Source organism: Electrophorus electricus, chromosome 3, assembly GCF_041902795.1.
Source record: "Electrophorus electricus isolate QZ-2024a chromosome 3, ASM4190279v1, whole genome shotgun sequence".
Taxonomy (NCBI): domain Eukaryota; kingdom Metazoa; phylum Chordata; class Actinopteri; order Gymnotiformes; family Gymnotidae; genus Electrophorus; species Electrophorus electricus.
Window position 1 is genome coordinate 40,052,698 of NC_137499.1, and position 14,481 is coordinate 40,067,178.

At 47.6% G+C, this 14,481-nt stretch overlaps 1 protein-coding gene across 6 annotated transcripts; it reads left to right on the forward strand.

The window, feature by feature from the left end:
- Nucleotides 1-111: 111 nt before the first annotated feature.
- Nucleotides 112-11,062, forward strand: smarce1 (SWI/SNF related BAF chromatin remodeling complex subunit E1). Of its 6 annotated transcripts, none has more exons than XM_027028130.3 (11): nucleotides 112-178; nucleotides 1,319-1,371; nucleotides 1,789-1,832; nucleotides 2,336-2,440; nucleotides 3,260-3,352; nucleotides 4,004-4,135; nucleotides 4,238-4,409; nucleotides 8,971-9,143; nucleotides 9,395-9,496; nucleotides 9,798-10,026; nucleotides 10,168-11,062. In XM_027028130.3, exons 2-11 carry the CDS (start codon nucleotides 1,365-1,367, stop codon nucleotides 10,386-10,388), a joined length of 1,278 nt encoding a protein of 425 aa, XP_026883931.2. In that variant the 5' UTR covers nucleotides 112-178; nucleotides 1,319-1,364; the 3' UTR covers nucleotides 10,389-11,062. The 6 variants fall into 6 exon arrangements, with proteins under 6 accessions (XP_026883931.2, XP_026883932.2, XP_026883933.2 ...); XM_027028131.3 differs by having other exon boundaries at nucleotides 2,336-2,434; XM_027028132.3 differs by having other exon boundaries at nucleotides 113-178; nucleotides 3,260-3,340.
- Nucleotides 11,063-14,481: the final 3,419 nt, after the last annotated feature.

The following is a 14,481-nucleotide window of genomic DNA, read 5'->3' on the forward strand; positions in this document are numbered from 1 at the left end:
ATCAAGAATGAGCGTATCCGTGAACGCCTGGAGCGCAGCCAGCGTCGTCGCCGGTGCCTCCGTGTAGCTGCCACGTGCACGCACTAGAGGGCAGCACGGCGCTCGTGACCCCCGTCTAAATCGCGAGCGATGTGTCAGACGCTGGTGGCGCGTCGCTGAGGGAACAAAGAAGTCTTGGGTGAGTATTTGTAGGCGTCGTTTTTTCAGCCCCCCTTCGTTTATATATATTTTTTGAAAAATGTTGAACTGCCTTTTAGCGACATGCTGAGAAAACCAGCTCGTGATTCCAACTGTTTTTTTGCTCAGTAATGTTCGTTTATTTGCCCGCCTTTTTACAATGGTTGCGAGCTAACGTTAGCTGCCTAGCCTGTGCTGCTAGCAGGCTGCTATCCGGTAATCCGGTAAATGAACGGGACAGGCGGATTGTCCTACCAGGTTAACCATCTTGCTAATTGGCTACCGTTGGCTTTTCTTGCTTATATCTTGCGTATATGTTTTATACAGTAAAGCTACTACACTGTGCTAATCTGCCTACGGTATGTTTGTGAGTGAACTTTTGGTATGCTAACGTTAGATACCCAGCCATGTCGATGTGTCTCCATCGTGTGAAGAGCCTCCATTCATTGTTTGCCTGCATGTCAGCATTCAAACCGGTTCATGCTCACCAGTGTCCTCATACGGTCGCTATTTGACTGATGGCTAGGGTGTTCGGGTACATTAGATACTGCTGATATGATAGTTTCTATACAAGACTTTTTAAAAATAATCTGCCTAATCTCGCCCACGCTCGAAGGCCTCAAATATTAGCTAGTTAGCAATAGTTGAACAAGCTCGCTTGTTGGCTTTCTAGCAGCGCCGGGTGCTGATGTAGCTGAAGTTGTCTATTTTGCTACTGCTAACGCTAGCTGGCGTTTTTTCTTCTAATTTAAATGAATTTCTTATTCATTTAACAAATGTATACATTTGCTGGCTAGCTATCTTATCTAGCACTGGTCTTTACCGGGTATTTAGCCAGCTAGCTAACTAACTTTAATTTAGCTAGGTTAGCTAGCTACTTTGTGGGCTAGCGTGCTAGTTTGTGTGCTGGCTAACGTGTGATACCTCGCCAGCTGTGTAGTAGCTACGTTAGTTGTCACCAGCTGTGTAGTTTTGAATGACATTTGATTTTCGGATATGATATATGGTTGTTGTTCATATGGATTTATTTTTTGTCCCAAACCACCATACGAAGCATTGTCAGCGTGAGGGATTTTTATGTTCACTCTCAGCGACCGAGAAAGCATGCCTATTCGTCTAATAAATCTTTACCCTATTGCAGAACCAAATGATGGGGTTAGCCTGATATCCTCAATCCTACAAACAAGATGTCAAGTAAGGATACATTTCAACTAATTGTAATTTGACCACTACGTTTGTAGCCCCTACGATGCCACCCATCTGCGTCAAACATAGTGGCTTTACGTATAAATGTGGCATTCGACTGAAATTACTATCTGAATATCTGCATCCCTGTATATGAATCTTGCACTTTTTCTTGTTGAGCCCAATGTCAGATGCGACATAGATCATAAATGGGTGCACTAACACTAAAACTTTATCTGTCATTTGGGGAATAATGTGTTTTTAGATGTAACATTTATGACGGCCATTAAAGCGAAGTCCCTTTGAACTGACGCTGATGTGACGAATAAGTAGGCTTTAGTGCTGCTACTTGGACAAAGCCAAGCGGGTCATTCTGCAGCACAGCTCATTACAACCAATTAATTTCTCCCCTTCTTTCTCATGCAGAGCGGCCATCCTATGCCCCTCCCCCCACCCCAGCCCCCACAACAGTAAGTATTCCACAACATGCTGGTCATCCATAAACACCCCCCCCCCCCCAATCACCCCAAAACCTTAAGATACCCAGGTGCTTGTGGAGAGGGTTGCGGGAGGGTGACGGTTCCGTGGGCTGGTTGGAATGTTCTGGAATTCAGTTCCCAATATTCACCTTTATTGGGTGTCTAGACAATATTTGAAGAACATGGCTCTAGTTTGTGCTGTAAGCTCTGAGCCTTGCAGCATTTTATCATCTCATGGACTTTGACCAGGGCTGCCCCTCACATGCCTCCAATCCCCCTGGCTGGCCCACGTCTAGTGTCTGTGGCTTTGCTACAAATGGATATAGGACAGTCCAAGTTTGTGCTGCTATCAGAGATTGCTGCTTTTTGCATGTTTTACGCAAATCAAAAAAAGAAGCAGGATTCTCCTTTTCATTTTTATTTATTTTTTTTGTCCCTTCCTCCCTTGTTTGTGTCATTTCTCATTCGTGTTTTGTCTCATTTGTCTCCATCAGCAAATGCCCACCACCCCTGGGTTTGTGGGGTACAACCCATACAGCCATCTGGCCTACAACAACTACAGGCTGGGAGGGAACCCCGGCGGGAGCAACAGGGTAATGGTAGGACCGATACAAAACAGGGCTATAGCCCCAGCAGAGGAGAGAACCCCAGACCAGACACGCTAAGGCTAAACCAGCCAAGCTAGCCACTCGGATATCAATAATATGATACGTTTGCTGTTCTATTCAGTAGATTGATTTCGTAGGTTGGAGAAGGATCATTTGGGTAGACGAAGGGTTCGTGTCACTGGTAGCACTAGTGGCTTCCATTTTCTTTCTATACTTCTGTAAAATCGGTCACTCCTCCCCACCCCACAGGGTATTGGCTCTCTCTCTCTCTCTCTCTCTCTCTCTCTCTCTCTCTCTCTCTCTCTCTCTCTCTCTCTCTCTCTCTGATTTGGTTTTCAGAAGTACTCCCCTCCCTCTGTCAGTCATCCTGTCTCTTCATTCTGCACGACTGCTAATGCCCGTGGGCTTGCATGGCTCATCGTGCCGGTGTCAGGCAGCAGAGCAGAGCCGGTTGCTTGGCTCAGGTGTTCAGCGTCTGCAGCTGTTGGCTGGTTCTGCACGTTCACCTAGTGGCAGCTTAGAATACCACACACACCATCAAAGGCAGTCCATTTGTCTTTGAAATGCATTTAAAACTATGCATGGATGTCAGTCAGTGAAGAGAAAATGCTCCCTCTTTGCTGGATTTGGTCCGTTAGATATGTCCCCTTGTCCAATCAGGTCACGCCGTCCTCATTTTTCAGTTGTGTGCTTTCCTTGTACCTCTCCTTACTCATAGTCCTCCATTGCTGTGGTCCCCTCGTGCTGCATCACCCCCTGGTTGGACACTAACCGCCTCTGTGGGCTTTTCTCTCCTCCTCTCTCCCCCAGAACTCCTCAGGGATCACTGTTCCCAAGCCCCCGAAACCGCCTGACAAGCCTCTGATGCCCTACATGCGGTATAGCCGGAAGGTAAGCAGGAAGGTAAGACACCCACGGTGTCTGCTTTTGCTGCTTGTTCTGAGAGACTGTCACTCACAGCCGGATCAGGTTGAGAGCCTTCAGGAACCTGCCACGCTCCCCACCGGTAGGTGGTACGGTCCGTCAGCACCCGTTAAATCCAGCTTTCTTAGATGGCCACACATTGAAAGTGCACCACTTAAGCTGGTGCTTAATCAAAATAAAAATTGGTTTCGGCTTCTCACGCCCTTTGTATATTAACGGTGGGTTTAATGCACCAAATGAAAATACTGTAGATAGTAGTCTGTGAGTGCTTTGGCCCAAAAGAACTGCAATGTTAATATGGTCTGAATTATTAGAACAGCTAATTGAAGTGATGAGCACTCCTCACTCTTTTGAAGTGACATTTGGGGGGGGGGGGCGGCGGTTCCTCCCACTTCACTAACGGTGAGGGGGGGCTGGAAACGCAAACCATTCCACTTATAGGTGGCTGGTCGTACAGAGTTTTGTTTTTTTTTTCCCCCAGCCCCTCCCCATTTCCAAAGTGTCATCGCTGTGGTCAGCGTGTCCCCTTTCTCTTTGGCTGAAGAGCTGCCCCATGGAGCTCTGGTGGTCTCTTCCCAGCCCGTCAGGCCCCTGCCATGTCTGACTCTCCTCCTTTCTTCCCTGTCTTAGGTGTGGGACCAAGTAAAAGCCTCCAACCCGGATCTGAAGCTATGGGAGATTGGGAAGATTATCGGTGGCATGTGGAGGGACCTCACTGATGAGGAGAAGCAGGATTACTTAAACGAGTATGAAGCTGAGAAGGTCAGTGAGGGGTGGGGGCAGAAAGGGGAGGGGCTTAAGAAATTTGGTGGCTTTCCTTAACTCGAGCTGACTGATTGCGCTCCTTCTGCTCTTTGTCCCCAGATTGAATATAATGACTCTCTGAAGGCCTACCACAACTCTCCAGCTTATCTAGCCTACGTAAACGCCAAGAACCGCGCAGAGGCCGCTCTGGAGGAGGAGAGCAGACAGAGGCAGTCTCGGCTGGACAAAGGCGAACCCTACATGAGTATCCAACCCGCTGAGGACCCTGACGGTGAGGCCTCCTAACTCTAGAGTCTGTGGGTGCGAATATGACAGCACGTCATCTAGAGATTTTCATGGGTCATAAGTGTATATTGGTGGTGTTGAAGCTTCTGTATTACCCAGGGTGTTTCTCCCCCCCCCCTTCTTTTTCTTGCTGCAAAATATTGGAGACGTCCCCTGCCTCCTTTTGCAATTTGTAGACTGGTCTCTTTAGACTTTGAATGGTCTATATGTAGAGTGGCTGAGTGGTCCAAGCTGTGTAAACTACGACTGGCATCTCTGTAGATGAACATGTGTGTACACTGATGTTACTGTGTGTGGACTGACCGGTTGGTCTGTGTGTGTGTGTGTACACTGATCGGTTGGTCTGTGTGTGTGTGTGTGTACACTGATCGGTTGGTCTGTGTGTGTGTGTACACTGATCGGTTGGTCTGTGTGTGTGTGTACACTGATCGGTTGGTCTGTGTGTGTGTGTGTACACTGATCGGTTGGTCTGTGTGTGTGTGTGTACACTGATCGGTTGGTCTGTGTGTGTGTGTGTACACTGATCGGTTGGTCTGTGTGTGTGTGTGTGTACACTGATCGGTTGGTCTGTGTGTGTGTGTGTGTACACTGATCGGTTGGTCTGTGTGTGTGTGTGTACACTGATCGGTTGGTCTGTGTGTGTGTGTGTACACTGATCGGTTGGTCTGTGTGTGTGTGTGTACACTGATCGGTTGGTCTGTGTGTGTGTGTGTACACTGATCGGTTGGTCTGTGTGTGTGTGTGTACACTGATCGGTTGGTCTGTGTGTGTGTGTGTACACTGATGGGTTGGTCTGTGTGTGTGTGTACACTGATCGGTTGGTCTGTGTGTGTGTGTACACTGATCGGTTGGTCTGTGTGTGTGTGTACACTGATCGGTTGGTCTGTGTGTGTGTGTGGACTGACCGGTTGGTCTGTGTGTGTGTGTGTACACACTGATGTTACTGTGTGTGGACTGACCGGTTGGTCTGTGTGTGTGTGTGTGTACACACTGATGTTACTGTGTGTGGACTGACCGGTTGGTCTGTGTGTGTGTGTGTACACACTGATGTTACTGTGTGTGGACTGACCGGTTGGTCTGTGTGTGTGTGTACACACTGATGTTACTGTGTGTGGACTGACCGGTTGGTCTGTGTGTGTGTGTGTGTGTGTGTACACACTGATGTTACTGTGTGTGGACTGACCGGTTGGTCTGTGTGTGTGTGTGTGTGTACACACTGATGTTACTGTGTGTGGACTGACCGGTTGGTCTGTGTGTGTGTGTGTGTGTGTACACACTGATGTTACTGTGTGTGGACTGACCGGTTGGTCTGTGTGTGTGTGTGTGTGTGTGTGTACACACTGATGTTACTGTGTGTGGACTGACCGGTTGGTCTGTGTGTGTGTGTGTGTACACACTGATGTTACTGTGTGTGGACTGACCGGTTGGTCTGTGTGTGTGTGTGTGTACACACTGATGTTACTGTGTGTGGACTGACCGGTTGGTCTGTCTGTGTGTGTGTGTGTGTGTGTACACACTGATGTTACTGTGTGTGGACTGACCGGTTGGTCTGTCTGTGTGTGTGTGTGTGTGTGTGTGTGTGTGTGTGTGTGTGTGTACACACTGATGTTACTGTGTGTGGACTGACCGGTTGGTCTGTCTGTGTGTGTGTGTGTGTGTGTGTGTGTACACACTGATGTTACTGTGTGTGGACTGACCGGTTGGTCTGTCTGTGTGTGTGTGTGTGTACACACTGATGTTACTGTGTGTGGACTGACCGGTTGGTCTGTCTGTGTGTGTGTGTGTGTGTACACACTGATGTTACTGTGTGTGGACTGACCGGTTGGTCTGTCTGTGTGTGTGTGTGTACACACTGATGTTACTGTGTGTGGACTGACCGGTTGGTCTGTCTGTGTGTGTGTGTGTGTGTACACACTGATCGGTTGGTCTGTCTGTCTGTGTGTGTGTACACACTGATGTTACTGTGTGTGGACTGACCGGTTGGTCTGTGTGTGTGTGTGTGTGTACACACTGATGTTACTGTGTGTGGACTGACCGGTTGGTCTGTGTGTGTGTGTGTGTGTACACACTGATGTTACTGTGTGTGGACTGACCGGTTGGTCTGTGTGTGTGTGTGTGTACACACTGATGTTACTGTGTGTGGACTGACCGGTTGGTCTGTGTGTGTGTGTGTGTACACACTGATGTTACTGTGTGTGGACTGACCGGTTGGTCTGTGTGTGTGTGTGTGTGTACACACTGATGTTACTGTGTGTGGACTGACCGGTTGGTCTGTCTGTGTGTGTGTGTGTGTGTGTACACACTGATGTTACTGTGTGTGGACTGACCGGTTGGTCTGTCTGTGTGTGTGTGTGTGTGTGTACACACTGATGTTACTGTGTGTGGACTGACCGGTTGGTCTGTCTGTGTGTGTGTGTGTGTGTGTACACACTGATGTTACTGTGTGTGGACTGACCGGTTGGTCTGTCTGTGTGTGTGTGTGTGTGTGTGTGTGTACACACTGATGTTACTGTGTGTGGACTGACCGGTTGGTCTGTCTGTGTGTGTGTGTGTGTGTGTGTGTGTGTGTGTGTGTGTGTGTGTGTACACACTGATGTTACTGTGTGTGGACTGACCGGTTGGTCTGTCTGTGTGTGTGTGTGTGTACACACTGATGTTACTGTGTGTGGACTGACCGGTTGGTCTGTCTGTGTGTGTGTGTGTGTGTACACACTGATGTTACTGTGTGTGGACTGACCGGTTGGTCTGTCTGTGTGTGTGTGTGTACACACTGATGTTACTGTGTGTGGACTGACCGGTTGGTCTGTCTGTGTGTGTGTGTGTGTGTACACACTGATCGGTTGGTCTGTCTGTCTGTGTGTGTGTACACACTGATGTTACTGTGTGTGGACTGGACTGGACGGTTGGTCTGTGTGTACACACTGATGTTCCTGTGGTGGGACTGACCGGTTGGTCTGTGTGTACACACGTTCTCAGATAGTCTATATGGACTGACCGGTTGGTCTGTGTGTACACACTGATGTTACTGTGTGTGGACTGACCGGTTGCTGTGTGTTACACACTGATGTTACTGTGTGTGGACTGACCGGTTGGTCTGTGTGTACACACTGATGTTACTGTGTGTGGACTGACCGGTTGGTCTGTGTGTACACACTGATGTTACTGTGTGTGGACTGACCGGTTGGTCTGTGTGTGTGTGTGTACACACTGATGTTACTGTGTGTGGACTGACCGGTTGGTCTGTGTGTGTGTGTGACACACTGATGTTACTGTGTGTGTGTGTGGTGTTGTGTGTGTGTGTGTGTGTACACACTGATGTTACTGTGTGTGGACTGACCGGTTGGTCTGTGTGTGTGTGTGTGTACACACTGATGTTACTGTGTGTGGACTGACCGGTTGGTCTGTGTGTGTGTGTGTGTGTGTGTGTGTACACACTGATGTTACTGTGTGTGGACTGACCGGTTGGTCTGTGTGTGTGTGTGTGTACACACTGATGTTACTGTGTGTGGACTGACCGGTTGGTCTGTTGTGTGTGTGTGTGTGTGTGTGTGTGTGTGTGTGTGTGTGGTACGCACTGATGTTACTGTGTGTGGACTGACCGGTTGGTCTGTGTGTGTGTGTGTACACACTGATGTTACTGTGTGTGGACTGACCGGTTGGTCTGTGTTGTGTGTGTGTGTGTGGTGTGTGTGTGTACACACTGATGTTACTGTGTGTGGACTGACCGGTTGGTCTGTGTGTGTGTGTGTGTGTACACACTGATGTTACTGTGTGTGGACTGACCGGTTGGTCTGTGTGTGTGTGTGTGTGTACACACTGATGTTACTGTGTGTGGACTGACCGGTTGGTCTGTGTGTGTGTGTGTGTGTGTGTGTGTGTACACACTGATGTTACTGTGTGTGGACTGACCGGTTGGTCTGTGTGTGTGTGTGTGTACACACTGATGTTACTGTGTGTGGACTGACCGGTTGGTCTGTGTGTGTGTGTGTGTGTACACACTGATGTTACTGTGTGTGGACTGACCGGTTGGTCTGTCTGTGTGTGTGTGTGTGTGTGTGTACACACTGATGTTACTGTGTGTGGACTGACCGGTTGGTCTGTGTGTGTGTGTGTGTGTGTGTGTGTGTGTGTGTGTGTGTATGTACACACTGATGTTACTGTGTGTGGACTGACCGGTTGGTCTGTGTGTGTACACACTGATGTTACTGTGTGTGGACTGACCGGTTGGTCTGTGTGTGTGTGTGTGTGTGTGTGTGTGTACACACTGATCGGTTGGTCTGTGTGTGTGTGTGTGTGTGTGTGTGTGTGTACACACTGATGTTACTGTGTGTGGACTGACCGGTTGGTCTGTGTGTGTGTGTGTGTGTGTGTGTGTGTGTGTGTGTACACACTGATGTTACTGTGTGTGGACTGACCGGTTGGTCTGTGTGTGTGTGTGTGTACACACTGATGTTACTGTGTGTGGACTGACCGGTTGGTCTGTGTGTGTGTGTGTGTACACACTGATGTTACTGTGTGGACTGACCGGTTGGTCTGTGTGTTTGAAGACTATGACGATGGCTTCTCCATGAAGCACACGGCAGCAGCTCGTTTCCAGAGGAACCACCGGCTAATAAGTGACATCCTGAGTGAGGTGGTGGTTCCAGATGTACGCTCTGTGGTCACCACCGCACGCATGCAGGTGCTCAAACGACAGGTCCAGTCCCTCATGGTGCATCAGGTAGGCTTGCACGCACACACGTGTGCGTACAACCCCCGCAGGTCTTAGGCCTTAAACAACAAATACTTAAAACAACCCCAATTCAAGCACTTGAATTCTTAAAAGTAGTTTATTTAAAACACTAAGTAGTAAACATGACCCAGAGAAAAGGAAGTCTCATAATTTCAAAGTGTTCTGTCAGTGTGTTGTGTGCGCACAAAGTTCTTTCTTTATGATTTGTGGTTTGAATGATACCTGCCTTGTTTCTCCAGAGAAAACTGGAGGCAGAGCTGCTCCAGATAGAGGATCGCCATCAGGAGAAGAAGAGAAGGTTTCTGGAGTCCACCGAGTCCTTCAATAATGAACTGAAGCGGGTACGAATACCTTTAGTTTGTCGCTGCTCATACTGGTGACCTTTTTTTTTTCTCTAGTAATTTTGACAACAGATGTAAGCAAACTGTTTGTTAATAGCAGCATGTGTGTTCATTGTGTAAGGACTCAGTAGTTCTGCTCTACCACACAGAAAACTGGTATGTAACGTTCTCTGAATCCTGCAAATAAATGAGGATGTATTACCTTTTGCTTAGGTTGCATGTACATTTTGCATTATAAAAGTTGTGAAGAGTAACTTTGCATGTATGAAAACGTGTGTGTGTGTGTGTGTGTGTACCATAGCTGTGCAGTCTGAAGGTGGAGGTGGACATGGAGAAGCTGACTGCGGAAATGGCAGCGGCCGAGGAGGCGGCTCGGCGGCGGGTGGAAGAGCGTGAACGCGAGGCGGCGGAGCAGGCGGAGCGAGCAGCCCAGGAGGAGCAGCAGGGTTCCAGTGGCTCCACCCACCCCGACAGCAGCGCCAGCTCTGAGCCCAAAGATCAGCAGGACAAAGCCAGTCCTATGGAGACAGGTCAGTAGTCCAGCCTGGGTATGCTCTAGTGAGAACACTTCACATACTGTCTTTCTGAACGTCTCTCTCTCTCTCTCTCTCCTGTCCCCTTTTAATTTTCTTTCTCTCCATCTGTCCCTCTCCATCGTCCCTGCCCCGCAGACGAGGCTCCCACAGAAGTGTCTGAAGGGACCCAGGAGTCTGAGGAGAGGCCTACGGTGGCCACTGCAGAAAAACCAGCATCGATTGACCCAGCAGAGGGCGCTACAGACGAGGGCACAAGTGACAGCACCGCACCCTCGGAGAGCAGCACGGGGCCGCCGGCTGAAGCTCCGCCCTCTGACCCTGCGTCAGAGGAACGACCTCTAGCCCCACCTCAGTGAGGAGGAGCCACGGCCTCCTTCCTTGCTCCACCCACACGCCATCTTGCCCCAACATGAAATGAAAGTCAAGGCAACCCTCCCTCTCTAACACAACCACTGTTTTTGCGCAGACGTGAAGCTCTGCAGAGGCACTCTGCTAGCAGGCAGGTGTGTAGTGGCCCGACCTTTTTATTAAACGACTACTGCAGATTGTTGGAAGAGCTCATCACCCCCTGCTGTACTGCAGCTCTCCAGTATGTGAGGAGAGAATTTCAATTCGGCGCATAAAATAATGAATCGGGTTCACCTGCTCCACTAAGACGACTCCGTGGAAGAGAGGAAATGCTGTCTGGATGTTTGCTTCTGATCACTCCTTCCTCCCTGCAGTGCCATTCTCATTTTATTTTTGCATTAATTTTTCTCACTTTTCTTTAATATAAATTTAGTTATGAGTAGAATGTGAGGTGTTAGTGGGTTTCAGCCTGTTTTGTCCCGCCCCCCCCTTTCCAGTTCCTAGTGGTCCTTCTGTCATAACACCTGTTCAGTTACATATCCCAGCAGATTAGACATGACGCGCAGTGAGCGTAGGTAGTCTTAACGGATCGTACTGTAGGCTTCCTCCTCACCTGTGGCAGTTTTGTATTGTTAAACTGTATTACCCAATAAAGTAATTTCTATGTCTGTTTGGAAATATGCATAGCATTCCTGTCATTTGTTGTACCAAATATTGGCTTTTATAGTTACTAAATGCAGTTGTATTATTGATGCTTTTAAACTTTTTTTTCTTTCTGATTTTAAGTTAAATCATCTTCTTGATCGGTAAACAGTTTGGGGTAACGAGGTACATGTATGGAAAAACAAACATTCTAGTTATTCCAATGCTAAAGCACTGCAGTGCACTTAATAGTTAAACTCAGTTATGTAGTGTGTTGTAAGATTTTGTTTAGTCTTAGTGTTGAGGTTACAAAGTGGTAATTTTTTTTAACCTGCAGCCAATTTCTATACAAGCATATTTGTATATGGAGGCGTCCTCTCACCTGTACAGGAAACGAAGCGGTGCAATCTTATGGTTACCGCAAGAGGGCGGTAAGAACAGTGAACCTGCTGCAGGTTCTCTCTGCATTCCCAGAATTTATTGTTTTTCTTGTTTAAAATGGTCATAATTTCCAAGACCTCCCAACACACTTTAGCCAGGTAGGCACTGATGACCTGGTTCAGGTGTATGATGGAGATTGAACGGAGCCTCTCTTGTGGACTTAACCTACATAAGCGCGAAAACGTTTTCTGCCAAGTAATTGCAATGGTTATTTTCAGAGGCCATGTAACACTTGCGGTATAAATAGAAAGGTAAGGTGGTCTATAAAGTGATTGTACCATTCTCACCGATACCGCCGCCTGCCCCCACGACGCAGAGGCTCGCGCGTGATTAGCCTCAGCCTTTACAGAGCGCGCGCCTAGGCAGTGGGCGGTGCTATTAGCTCACGAGAGCCGCCAGGTTTGCTCAGTCTCCACAGACGGCGTTCAGAAATGGACGCTCTTCGCTGCAGTTTTACGTTTGGCTCAGCGGTTGTGGCGAGTGGTCGAGTGTGGTCTGATGAAAACGGATGATAAAATGGCATGAAGCTGACCAGTTATCAGATCCCCTCCACGTGGATTTCCGATTGTTTAATTTTACGCCATGTGTCCCATCAGGTCTTTACTGAGAAACAAACACGGTGTGGTCGGGAGTTTCAAGGTCTTCTGATCTGCCGGCCTGTGCGTCCTTTTCATTTACTACAGTAGCAAGACTTCGTTTTTATTTTCGTGCTTTACATATATTTATCAAACAGAGCATTACCATGGCAACCACACTGGGAGGTGTTGAGGAAGTGTTTTCTTTTTTAAATTAGTTTCGCGTTGACGCGAGCCGAATGAATGCTGCACGCAGCGAGCCTTAATGCATGCGCCACCAAACAAAACAAAAAACAAATAAAACCGAAATCTACAGATTCCACATCAATCTGGGCACACGGGAGCGAGAACGAGCACCGTGCCCAGTCCGCGTCATGTTCCATTAGCCGTGGGGTTCACCACTTCGGACAGCTGGTGGCAGCGTTTCGGTTTTTGCTGAAAATTGGCTTCTATTGTTTTGAGGTTGGTTAAACATACAGCAGCTAAAAATAAATGAAATAAAATCAATAAAAACCACAGACCATTGTTAAAGTGAACATTTTATTATATAAATATCAATGCCAAGTATGAGCAGGATTCTACCTCCATACATATTTATCCAGTCATATACCCAGTATTTATACCCGAACTTGGGGTGTGTGTGTGTGTGTGCACTATCAGTAAGAACATCAGGCCAGGGGGTACTGAGGCTTTTGGCTGCTGTTGGATGGGGGCAGTACAACCTCTCCTTGCAGTGCTGGATGGGGGCAGTAGATTCTCCCCCTGACCTATTGGAATGGGACAGTAGTAACTCCTCCCTGCCCTTCTTGCCTCTGTGTACAGCTGTCAGCCACACAAGGGTACAAGTACAAAACATAATAAAATACAATATGTGACTGTTTAAATAAAACCTGCATGTATGATTGAGTATATAAATTAAAACATATCATTGGTTCCATTAAATAAAACTGAATGTATGGTTCTGCAAAATTGAAGACTAACTGTGTCTTGTTACTTTAACTGATATTAACAGGGCTAACAGGGCTGACACAGCTAACACAGGAAAACACATATAGGTGTCAACCAAAGGAAGCTATGTTTGAAACTTAAAACTTGCTGATAGACTTTCTCCCATATGGGTTTCTCCCATATGTAAACTTTTCAGTAATGAATGCGATGAAGTTCCAGAACAAGGCAGTAACAATGACAAAGTGAAATGGGGCAGTGAAGATGATAGCGAGAGCTGAGGAGAATGCTAGGAGGAGACCATCATACACGGACCGTCATACACAGTTAGGAAAGGGCTGAATTTGAAAAACATTTTCTGTCGAAAAAAATCACTCATCTTGGTGAAGCATTCTGTCCTTAGGACAGGTCCTTATATGATGTTACTACACCAGCAGATTTCAGCTCTGGGATGAAAGGGGTTTGAGCACAGAGGAACAGCTGCACTAAAAAGGCCCTTCGGATCTGGACACACACACACACACACACAGAGACACGCACGCTTTTAACATCATTTAGCCTTTTGGCTTGTTAAGACATGAACACGTACAGCTTCATCTGCTTCTACATCACTGGTCCACTTTATGAGTAGCAAACGTCCTGTGGCTGGTTAAAGTCAAGAACCCATTTCCTTTGGTGCCTTGCTGAGAGAAAGATTGTTGAGGCATTATGACATCGAGGTGTGTGTTGTGTGCATGCATGTGTGTTGTAGTGTTTTTTACTGTGTTGTAATCTGTGCTGTAATGTGTGCAGTAGAGTGCATGTTAGCGCTCTGTGTGTGTGTGTGTGTGTGTGTTTGTGTGTGTGTGTTATTGCTGTTTGTCCTTTTGCCTCCTACTTGTTTGTGCGTCACAGGAACAAAACGATTGTGCTCAGCGGCCAACGAAGCGGCTCTCAAAAAAAAAATTATTATGTAACAAGACACAGAAAGCCATACAATCCACACACTAACCCATCTGTACCCTGCATCAGCTCCAGACTGAGAGGACCACATTCACTACTCTGTCGTGCAAAGCAGCGAGCACACACGTATCTGCACAGAGAAAGACTCGCGCGGACCACTATCGCCCCGAGCACCACGAGCGCCGAGAAGTGCCACGCGCGCACAGCGGTGAGCGGGGTCTTCAGATCAGAACAGAAATGACAAAGCGAGACTAAAAAAAGAAATAAAACACCAGAGGCAGACCCGTTAGAGCATATCAATGTGATAAATGAAGCGCAGAAATAGAAATGCTCGTTGGTGATAAATGAAAGACGCTCTTCCGTAACAGTGCGGTCGTGTGTCATGTAAACAAAGCAAAACAAACAAACAAACAAAAAAAAGACAAGCAAAAAACAACAAAAAACCAATTGTCAGACTAATCATGATTCCGAATTCGAAAAAGCGCCTTTAGGTTTCCGAGGCGCGGAAGCTACAGGTAGGCGGAGAGGTTGCCGGCGCTACCGCGGAGGGAGGAGT

Bases quoted from the DNA above. Each gene is read 5' to 3' on its own strand.
- smarce1 (XM_027028130.3), top strand. The intron at 2,441-3,259 runs GTAGGACCGATA...TCTCTCCCCCAG, and splicing joins GCGGGAGCAACAGGGTAATG to AACTCCTCAGGGATCACTGT. The intron at 9,144-9,394 runs GTAGGCTTGCAC...TTGTTTCTCCAG, and splicing joins AGTCCCTCATGGTGCATCAG to AGAAAACTGGAGGCAGAGCT.